Source organism: Glandiceps talaboti, chromosome 8, assembly GCF_964340395.1.
Source record: "Glandiceps talaboti chromosome 8, keGlaTala1.1, whole genome shotgun sequence".
Taxonomy (NCBI): Eukaryota; Metazoa; Hemichordata; class Enteropneusta; family Spengelidae; genus Glandiceps; species Glandiceps talaboti.
This window is the reverse complement of record NC_135556.1, coordinates 14,876,596-14,888,318: the sequence shown is the minus strand read 5'-3', so window position 1 is coordinate 14,888,318 and position 11,723 is coordinate 14,876,596. Positions and strand designations below refer to the sequence as shown.

Sequence of the window (11,723 nt, the reverse complement as noted above, 5' to 3'; positions counted from 1 at the left end):
AACAAGTACACCCATACACACGCGCACGCACGCACGAAATCTAGGCAACTGACAAGGTTGCGCTGACATTGTCTATGCATTTGGATGCCTTTAAAAAATTAAAGGCCCTTTTGAATGAATTCTTTCAAGAGGGTGTGACCGTAATCTAATGGCTATGGTGGTTTTTGAAACCAACAACTGCATAGAGTGTTGACTTTCTTTACTTCTCGTCCATGTCAGATATATTTATATAAATTTTGACCCCTGGAAAATGACCCAAATCAAGTGTACGAACCCTGGCCCAGGCAGCCGGTCACAAATGATTCTACCCTGCGTGACCTTATGGGCTTCGCCTAGTTATGATATGATTGAAAGACGCGTGAAGTCCGTTTAAGGTATTTATATTCGGGAAGGTTCGTCGACCTGGTAATTGAGCATGCGCAGAAATAGCTAGGACAAAACGTTCTATACATTTTTTTGTATAGTCTGCACAGTGCATTCTTGCAATCTATTGTTGCTTATGTATTTCATGGGTTTGACATCAAGGGTTTTAATTTGCAGTGAAAATGGAACTACACTGCAGAATTTTGATTCTATTGTTGAGTAGTAGCTCTCTGACGTTGGCTGATGACCTACCAATTGTGTTGGTAACTTGGAAGTATCCTGAAGCCACACTTGCAGGTTGGTGCCACGGTTTTCAAAGCCCACACTACACCTTATATCTACTGAGTTTAAGTTTTAAAAATAGTTTTATGGCCCCCGCTCCCTTGATATGTTCATTCTATCCAAATCAAATTACTGGGTGCCTGTGCTTTAGGTTGCATATAACTTGCTTTTCCTTCTAATAGTTATTAAAGAAAGTTTATGGAAGTTGGTAACTTCCTTGGATAAGATGTACTCGACATTAAGAAAATATTTATTGTATCTGTAAATGAGAGGCCGGCGTTCCCTCGTCTATAAATATCAATTTGCCTGCCTACTGTCATTGCGACGTACAATCCTTCTGCAGCCAGTCTACAATTTTGCTGATTATGAAGTCAGCCTCAGATCCTTCTTTTCCACATTGGTCTAAAGTCAGACTAAGCAATGTCATTGTCTTCCTGTCAAAATTGATGACTGAATTAACGACGTAGCGGTGTCAAACTCTCCATGCCAATAGACAGACCAATGCATAATCTATGTAGGGTGTTAATGTGTTATTGATAATATTACAGAATTAGTATAATAATGAAAATAAAATAATTGTCTATAATATTATGATAGCAGATAATAGCAATCACTCTCTTTACAGTATGCGTAATGCTAACCATTTCGTGTCTCCCGTGCGCAGATATTTATTTCAAACAGGACACACCCTTTGGCGAAAGAACGGGCCCGAGCCCGAGCTTGCTTTCTCTGCTGGCGATCGAGTAACATAATCTTGTGAAACTTAGAGATCGTACGTGATCCCAATCAATCTCAGCTGCCTCAAGTAAGCTGCCCTTGGCGATTTTGTTGCAAAGAATTGCTTGGAAGAATTCAAATTACAATGAAATGGCTGATGTAGACTAACACTGGTTCCGTGAAGCATATATTTGTGATGTATTTGTGATATCTGTAATCTGTAATTATATAAACACATGTGACATATGCATATTTTTTTCTTTTCATTTTTTTGTACTTCAACACCCGTTATCATCTCAAAAAATACAAATGAGAACATACTTGTTGTTTTGAATTAATTCATTGGAAAGGAAATGAAATGAATCGAATTTACTTGGGTGAGTCTCTGACAGATATACTGATGTGGAGTTTACTTTAGAGTTACTTTTATCGTAAAAGTGACATACTTGACTACCGATCGTTTTCTAGCAATCTATCACCATAGATTCACACATACCATAAAAACGTTCTTGATCGCCTTGACCTCATTTACCTCTGTTCTGTTCGATTAATCGCTGAGAAGCAAGCCTCTCAAAAGTTTGAGAACAATCAATTTGTAACCATAGCAACATGGTGTTTTTTCCATTTCGCAGGAGGTCATTTTTTCATTGTATTATTTCGAACCCTCACCCACCCACCCACCTCACCTGGCCCCCGCCCACCCCACTCCCCTTCTCGCAGTCACTTATAAACTTATAAGCAAAGAGTCAATTCAAGAATGATTCTACTACAGACTGTTGGCCTATATATATAATGTGTGTATGTGTGTATGTGTGTGTGTGTGTGTGTGTGTGTGGTGGAGAATCGAATGTAACAAAGTAACCAAGTCACATTTTCTTCATTAACTTATCAAGCTCTACATCCGTATCGAGCACAGTACACCGGAAGATCTGGAACCATACATTTGGATATATATATACTAGTATATTGACTAAAGTGCTTGTGGTGTTGATACAGGAACTACATGTGACTGCGTACCCATCACATGTGACAAATAACTGCATAAATAGTCAGAAATAATACCCAATCAAATAATAAATCAAATAATTTACTGTTTACTGTAGTATGGTTACCATGACAGCGTTGTTATATATATGTTGTCTGAACAATAAATACTACACTCCTAAATCCAGCGCGAACCCTTTAGCCTTAGGTACACATATTAACTAGAATTATATCATGACTTACGATCAATTCATCATCAGTTTATTTACATTTGCCTAAAATAATTTATGATTTACAATGATATGTATTGTAAAGCGGCTTATATACTTAAGGGGTTTGACACTCACATCACCCCTATTCGCACATAATCATTCAAGTCCAGCCATTTTTTTCCTTTCTTTGTTTCAAATGTATCTCTTTCCAATAGCTAGAATTCACATACTACTAGTATAGAATTGATGAGATGAAGTATGCTTCATCATGATGATACAACCTAGGAGATGAAAGCCTAGCTGTGTTATCCGTTGGTTTTTTTCGAAACCTCAAGAGGTCGAAGACGTATATCTGTTTTTAGCACAACTTTCAGTGTTGAATTTTGAGTTGCTACCAAGATCTGATTTAGATCCATTTCATGATCATGCAATAGGGAACTTGCAAACCCGCCATTTTGAATGTTGCATTATGGGAAGTGTGATAATAAATACTCATGAATTGGTATTGTAAGCAATGCTATTACATTGTTTGCAACCACGAATGATCAATTCATAGTTACCCTGACCATTGTGGGAGGGTTTTTTTTATCGGTAGCTCCAGATTAGGTATTACGATAACCACAGATAATCCCATAGCCCTTTGCGTCTGAGCATGCTCAGTCGGGATTGCAAGTTCCATATTGACAGGTGCAGTCAACGAAGCTGTTCTTGCAAAAGCTGTCCTTACGATTTTTTTAATGGTAGGGCAATTTTTTATCGGTAGTGGGAGGGGAGCAAACAAGGAATAATTGCAGCGGCGGGGAAGTCAAGATTTTGATACATTGGGAGGGGAAAACATGGAATTGTGGGGTGGGGGCGCACACTGTGTACATCAAAGTGATTTGTTGGTATAGTGAATAGCACAAACGTTTTCCTGGTGGGGAGTGGGTAAATCATTCTCAGTATTGCGGAGACAATTTGGATGACGGCCGGCCTGGGACTATTGAAACCAAATGGGAGGGAGGGGAGGGGAGGGAGTGAGGGCAGATATCCTTCACCACCAACGGGAAGGCACATAAGAAAAGCTAAAACACCCTCCACATATTTGGGGGGGGGCGTTTCTATTAAAAACATCATGTTTGGTCTGAAATAACATATAATCAATGAAAACCACAAATATGTCCGTTGGCTCACAGTCTTCTTAGTTGTCTGTGGTTGGCTGCACCTGAATCGGAGCGTTAATATAAAAACCTACATATGTTATCTCGTCCACCCATGTCCCACTTTCATACTAGAAGATGTCAGTTACAAGCATCTGTCTATGTGTGATGGATTACTACTGATATGCAGCTAATTTCTCTGAATGATTTCTAGCTGGTTTGTATCTTTCAAAAAAAATCCGATGTCCTATAGTCGTTGTAAATGATCGCCAGATTGGAAAGCCAAAGACTAGATACTAGACTAAGTATAAGAAGATTACGACAAACTTGAAATTCAGTCCTCCGAACAATAGAAAGTTAAATGATTCACGTGTCTCAATATAGCACACACTGTAATTTGCAATTGCTGAAAATAGAAACATCCGGAAATCCAGGATACTTGTAGGACAAGTATACTATGGCACGAGGGCTAATTACGTGAAAAAGTACAATTATGTAAACACATTTGGAACAGATATTCATGGGGATTGGAGAATGATTGTAATCAAAATATATTTTCGTCATCATATACGTTTGTGACACATCCCTCATATCTCTCTCTCTCTCTCTCTCTCTCTCTCTCTCTCTCTCTCTCTCTCTCTCTCTCTCTCTCTCTCTCTCTCTCTCTCTCTCTCTCTCTCTCTCTCTTAACCTCTTCAGCATGGGATGAACTCAAAACTGGGAGCCCAGTTGATGCTGTAGAAGCTGGTTGTAATGTATGTGAAGTGAGTCCTCAATTGTGTAGATACAGCGTTGGATTTGGCAACAAGTAAGTACTAAAGTATTTTACCATGATGTCCGGAAACCTGATACTAGCCACTAGATGGCGTCCTTGATATTGAAGACTATACTGCCACTAAAATTTCAATGGAAGGCGTTTCAACAATTCTGACTTAGTCATGTTTTTTCTATCATTTCAGAGTTGACGACAAGGGCGAACCAACCCTAGATGCCATGATTATGGACGGGTACACATTTTCATATTTATTATGTAAATGAACCTAGAACAATTCGCAACCTGTGATATAAAAACGAGATGTTAGAATAAAGACACGTGTCGGCGCAAAAAGAGAGGCACACGTCATCCAAACGACTGTGTAATCACAAATAAACACAAGCGATCTTATTTATGTATCGGGATGTTTCAAAACATGGGGAGACGCCAGATACATGCATCGATCGACTAGACCTGACATGGTGATTACGTGTGTTTAGCCAGTTTAGTGACTAATCACTTCCTGTACGTACAATAACAAACTCTTAACACACTTTCTCTAGACAAGGAGAAAGAAACAGAGCACCGCCTTATTCCATTCCCAATATTTTATTTATTCAATGTATTCTTGTTCCCATGTTCAGTAAGACACATGATGTCGGGGCAGTTGGAGGTCTGAGACGTGTCAAAAAAGCTATAACTGCTGCAAGATATGTGATGGACAACACCAAACACACTCTTCTGGCCGGAGATTTAGGTAAGTATACACAATTTAAATCAACTAATCTAGAACTAACTTTCGAAGAAACTTTGCGAGAACTTGAAGTGGTGGGCGAGACTCAGCAAGCCTAGAAAAATGGGGAAGTACCACAGAACCAATGACGTAGACGCACGTTGTTGTGACGTCGACGCACGTTGTTGTGACGTAGAACGACCAAAGTTGACGAATAAAATGATATTAGTATTATTAACTTTGCATAGTACCATTTGAATATACAACCCTTTTTTTGGTGTCTTTTTTCCAGCCTCAGATTTTGCACAAAATTTCGGTAAATTACCCGATGAGACACTGAAGACTGATCGCTCAAAGTAAGTTTGAGAATTATCATATCGTTGTGTTGTTGCTGTGGAAAATGAAATAGAATTATTACATCGTATGTTTCTGTTTTCAGCTGATATATATATATTCTCATATACTCATATACAGTCAAATCATCATCATCATCATCATCATCATCATCATCATCATCATCATCATCATCATCATCATCATCATCATCATCACCACTACCACCATCACCACCATCACCACCACCACCATCACCATCACCATCACCATCATCATCATCATCATCATCACCACCACCACCTCCACCACCATCATCATCATCATTATCACCGTCGTCGTCATCGTCATCATCATCACCACCACCATCACCACCACCACCACCACCACAATCACCATCATTAACACCGTCGTCGCCATCGTCATCATCATCATCACCACCAACAACAAAAACAACAGCACCACCACCACCATCACAACCACCAGCACCAGCACCACCACAGCACCAGCACCACCATCGCCATCGCCATCATCATCATCACCACCACCACCACCACAACCACCAGCACCACCACCACCACCATCATCATTATCACCATCGTCATCATCATCATCACCACCAATAACAACAAAAACAACAGCACCACCACCGCCACCATCATCACAACCACCAGCACCAGCACCACTACCACCAGCACTACTACCACGGTCCACCACCACCACCACAGTCCACCACCACCTCTATCAATAGTACCATCGTGACCATAACGACTACTTTCATCAGCAAAGTCGCTAATTCCCATGCATGTACATTTAGATAGGTGTGATTTTATAACTATACATCACCTTGTCAAATGATCACTGCTATCGATGTTCAATGTTTGAATTCATCATGGTTTTCAAATTATATTTTCAGTAACGTATATCAATCTTGGCTAAATGAGTCTTGTCAGCCCACCTTTTGGGAGGTAAGAAACTTATTCACTCAAATGATTTGTATTAAAATATCTTGTATATGATGTATGAAAATAAGCTACACTCAGACTGATGCATTCTTCTCTATATTGTGTATACGAAATTTATATATTAGAATATTAGCCCCAATGGGCACCACCCAGAGGGGCTATTGCATTGGTTCCATCCATGCGTCTGTCCGTCTGTGCGTTCACCCTCATATCTCTGGTTCAACCAAACCTAGCACAAATGCAACATATTATGTGAGACCACATCACAGACAACTAACTTCTTAGTTGTCTGTGGTGAGACATATACACATCACTTTGCTTTGCAATCAAATCAAATTGAATTAACCGAAATTTGTCTTCCTTTTTTATACCTTGACTTTTGATTTTGACCTCCATATTGAAGGTCAAATAGCAAATTGGTCAATAAATTATGTTTTAAAGTTTGGCATCTAGCAACGCAATTCATGTGCCTACACCTATATTGATAGAGGTTGGCTTTCAAGTTGGATACTAAAGCATTGACCTTGACCTTGACCTTCATCTTCAAGGTCAAATAGTAAACTGTTCAATATAGTTGAAGTTTCATATCCCAAGAGACACCATTCAATCGTGTACACCCACATTGTTAAACGTATGTTTACTAGTATTCAGACAGACGTTTGACAATAACCTTCACTTTCTATGTCTTCTATGAAGGCTTGTCTTGTTTGTTTGTTCGTTTTGGTACGTCACATATCTAGTACCGAATAAGTAGATTAGATACATGCTATGAAAAGACATGGATAACATCAGAGTTTTGCTTTACAAATGAGACAGACGATGTAAAACTACGAAAATCTCCATACCGTAAAATTCGTACGTTTTCTGTTCATAATAACAGTTTGATAAATTTACACACAGCAGGATTACAATGTGTGTTTATGGACATTCATTGAATAGTAATTTCATATTTGAAAGGTTGGCATTGTTAATTTACATTACATATGGTGGATGTATTAGTTATACATTCTTTTAATTTGATTATATCTTATTTTTTTAGAATGTTACTCCTGACCCAACTACACAATGTGGTCCCTACCAGCCAAAACAAAGTACAAATGAGGAAGCAGCGGCTAAACTGAGTGAAAATGACCATGATACCATAGGTAGGAAATATTCAAAACTCAAGCATCCTGTATTAAATAGATATAGTATTCTCTTTGAGAGATACTGGATGTAGGTTGCATTTTGAGAGTCACTTCTACTGTATATGTAGCAGTTTTGTTCATACATTATTAGGAATAATTATAACAAGACAGTCTACATGCCATTGCAATCTTAGTAAATTCTGGGTAAGAAGAAGGCCTGATTCGTTGTACTTGCCCCAAATGGCAGCGCCTTGGGGAGGCTATGTATCCATATGTCCGTGATTGCGTCCATTCGACAGTGGAAGTACGTGTTTGTTCATTCGTCAGTTTGTTTACATCCCTTCTCTCTGACACCCACAATATTGAATTTCAAACAAACAAGGCTCAAAATCAATCATCATAGGACATAGGTACGCCGTTATGTGGGGGTGGGTGGGGCACTAACTGACCGCTTTACTTGAACTTGTATGACGTGATTATCAACTGACGTCATAGGTGTTTAGTATATCCTAGTGAACATGTCAACACAGGAAAGGAAGGAATGAATTCAGTGTGGGGGATAAAGTTTACCAACGACTTTTTATATTTTTAGGTATGGTAGTGATTGGAGCCAATAAAGATGTATCGGTTGGAACTTCTACTAACGGACTTAATCACAAGATAGCAGGGTAAACGATTTATACATTGCCCACGACTTGTGATTGTATGTGTTTGGATATGCACCCCCTTCGATTTTTAGTGTGTAGCTCAGTACAAACTCAGTATGGCATATTTTGTAACCATGGCATTCTCTGTGTACAGTTCAAAAGTCAATGTACTGTACATGTAACCGTGATAACTGTACCTATTTTGGCAAGACTTGAGAATACCAGGCACAACGTGTTTTGCTGTGTTCGCTAGCCCGTTTTGTCATCCAAAAGTGACTAAAAAGTTGATAGATACAGACGTCAGAGTACGTACATGCAAATTTGTTGATACATCATAGACAGTCCATGGATACATGTATGTTAATATATAAGATAGACTTTACTCAATACAGACAAAGTGACATAGGAAATTGGGCCGGGTGTCCAACATTTGTGAGTGTAACCAGATTTGTTCTAAAAGAGTTCCAGGTCCTAACCTGAAAGTCGGAAATATAAAACTTTCACGGTACTGAATACCTCAAAAAAAAAGACTTCGGGCTTTGACATTTTCAGCCGTCATTTTATCACCATCCGCATAACATCCGTACGATATATTTGATGCACAACTGATAAACAGCTATAGATACTTTTGGAGACTGGTTAGTTTTCCCAATAAGTTTGCTACACTGCCTACAGGGGAAACCAGCTGCTTTAACTTTAACGAATATATATACAGGTAGCACACAGTTTACAATATCATATATTTACTCTCTTTATTTCAGACGTGTGGGAGATTCACCAATCGTAGGTTCTGGTTCATATGCGGACAACGACGTTGGGGGCGCTGCAGCTACTGGTAATGGTGATATTATGATGAGGTTCATGCCAAGGTATATATAGAGTTGAGACTTCATCTTTACACCAACCTACGTCTATGTAATACATTATTCTCTGACCCTATCTTTCAATTCAAACTTAAATTAATAACTTTGACATTATTTTTTAAATCTTTTTGTTTTCTAGTTATCAAGCTGTGGAGAATATGAGACGTGGTATGAGTCCATCAGAAGCTGCAGCTGAAGCTCTGAGTCGAATCGCGTACAGATATAAGGACTTTGGTGGCGCTGTGATTGCTGCAAACATTCAAGGGGAATATGGTAAGGGACTTTTTAATAATTACAGCAGCTGTATATTTACATTGCATACATACCTTTTCAAGCTTTAGAACTACAGTGAAAGACATTTAGCTCCGAGTCGATCCCATGTGATAACAAAGTTGTTTTTTGATGTGTCCTGTTTTAGAGTAAACTGTTGCATAAAATCCTCAAATGATAAGAAGTATTTATGACAAGGATCGTGTGTGTCTCAAACATCCAGATGTTAAACATTTATGAGAAAGTTTAATAACTCATGATGAGTTTTTATTGGAAGCAGAATGTCCAAATATGGCACATTTGTCAGACCAGGATGCTACTTATACACTGTTTACATCACTCTTAGCGGTTGGAAGGTTTACTCATTTGCATAAACAACAAGTGGTTCATGATTTCTCATTGAGGTGCGTAGACGAGGAGTAAAGATATCTTCAGATTCAAAATCAACGGATACCCTCTAGAGTAGTAAAATGACACATATGTTTTATTACATGTAGGTCAAAATGTTTTCATCATTCGTAGCAATACCCAATTTGTACTAACATCGTAACCCGGCATCGTGTACATTCTTAATTATTTCACCAGGTGCGCAATGTTACGGTTACGACAGCGTTGAAATTACCTATATGACGGGTTCGTTATCGAATATAACAGTCGAAGCAATAGAATGTACTGTAGAAGCAAAGAAACCCAGTGTTGGAGTAGCTGCTACGATTTCGTCATCCAGCAATCTTCCAATTATGGTGTTCGTTTCCCTGTTGTTTTTGTATACTTAAAGACGGTTTAATGCAAGCTTTGTAAATCTTAATACTGTAACATTTTGAATTTTGCTGCAAATGGATTATGTTAGAATATTCCATGTATATCGCGTTATTTGTATCCAAGGCATGTTATTTTCAGTTAATCCATGGTTACAACTGTGTTTTTGATAATGCATTTTTTTCAACTATGCAATAAAGTAAGCAGTATGATATTTATTAACAGCATACATACAGGGTAATATTGAGTCTAACTTCTAGACCTCGGGCTTTCTTTTGGTAGGAGGGTGGAACGGCTATAGCCCTCACTAGCGACCTTCGGTCTCGTTCACAGTGAGCAGAGAATAGCCCGAGGGGTCTAGCAGCAAGACTAGGTACTATCTAAACCGTGCTGTGATTGCATTGGTCAAGTAAACATCCATACAAATTATAGAGGGCGAATCTCACTTCATATTTCATTGTTCACTCTATCATGACTTGCTAATGTACTTCTACAATTATATATCATACTCAATTCGTGTCCAAATTTTATCACTTCAAATGTCATCCAAGTTGGTACCTATATTGATGATACATTTTTTGATGTAGCTTTCAAAGATAGTATTATAGTACTGTTACTTTTTTTACTTGTTATGACTCTGTCTTGTCTTTAGTTGGGAATGAGTAATAAAGTGCGAGTGGACCGTATTCTCTGATTTATAACCCAGAGCCTTCGCCTTTACGACCATACTGTCTGTCTGTCTGTCTGTCTGTCTGCCTGCCTCTCTATATATCTATCTATCTATCTATCTTTGTAAACGGTTCCTGGGCGCCATGTGTTCATATGATATATGTACTCAATTAATTCACCAGGTGCCTGCACACACACACACACACACACACACACACACACACACACACACACACACACACACACATACATACATACATACATACATACATACATACATACATACATACATACATACATACATACATACATACATACATACATACATACATACATACATACATACATACATACATACATACTTGTACTCCGGCGTGGGCGTTAAATGTCGATTGACAGTTACAAATGAGGCTATTGACCAATCAGGGAAAAGCGTGAAGACCGGTGTATCAGCAGAGTAGCAAATTTATCAAATGTCGGTGGCGGGAGTGTATTTTTTGTGTATGGGATTCAATATACTAGTATGGCATCCAGGGAAGAGTGATTAGACGCAGACATTCATAACAAAAACATGACCCCTAACTGTGACTGAACAGATAAGAATTCCGTTCACAAGTTGAACACTATTTTCGTAATAATAAACATTACCTCAGAGTATATTTAGAAGGTGAATAAAATACACATACTACAACTTGTACTTGCAAGGTAGACGGTATAATGGCAGGGAGAAAGAGACGGTTTGCTGTTATGACAGCTGAGGACTTATAATAGTTCAGAAACTGATGGCAAGTGTACTGAAAAATACACAGAAATACACAGAAAGAAATACTAGCTCATCATGCAAAGTTAGGAATAGTTGGGCCGAGGAGGGGGTGAAGAAGGAATGGACAAAAAAGTCACAATAAT

The 11,723-nt window shown here is 38.6% G+C and overlaps 1 protein-coding gene across 1 annotated transcript; it reads left to right on the top strand.

Annotated features, from left to right (window-relative positions):
- The first annotated feature begins 545 nt into the window (after nucleotides 1–545).
- On the top strand, nucleotides 546–10,165 carry LOC144439238 (N(4)-(Beta-N-acetylglucosaminyl)-L-asparaginase-like). Its single transcript, XM_078128513.1, has 11 exons — nucleotides 546–660; nucleotides 4,397–4,505; nucleotides 4,657–4,704; nucleotides 5,096–5,208; nucleotides 5,477–5,540; nucleotides 6,434–6,485; nucleotides 7,522–7,627; nucleotides 8,202–8,277; nucleotides 9,018–9,125; nucleotides 9,259–9,392; nucleotides 9,975–10,165. Exons 1-11 carry the CDS (start codon nucleotides 546–548, stop codon nucleotides 10,163–10,165), a joined length of 1,116 nt encoding a protein of 371 aa, XP_077984639.1.
- Nucleotides 10,166–11,723: the final 1,558 nt, after the last annotated feature.

What these genes read in the sequence shown, in the direction of transcription:
- LOC144439238 (XM_078128513.1), top strand. Translation starts at nt 546, where the DNA reads ATGGAACTACACTGCAGAATTTTGATTCTATTGTTGAGTAGTAGCTCT. An exon ending in TCTTCTGGCCGGAGATTTAG is followed by an intron (nt 5,209 to 5,476) that starts GTAAGTATACAC and finishes TCTTTTTTCCAG; the next exon opens with CCTCAGATTTTGCACAAAAT. An exon ending in AAACATTCAAGGGGAATATG is followed by an intron (nt 9,393 to 9,974) that starts GTAAGGGACTTT and finishes TTATTTCACCAG; the next exon opens with GTGCGCAATGTTACGGTTAC.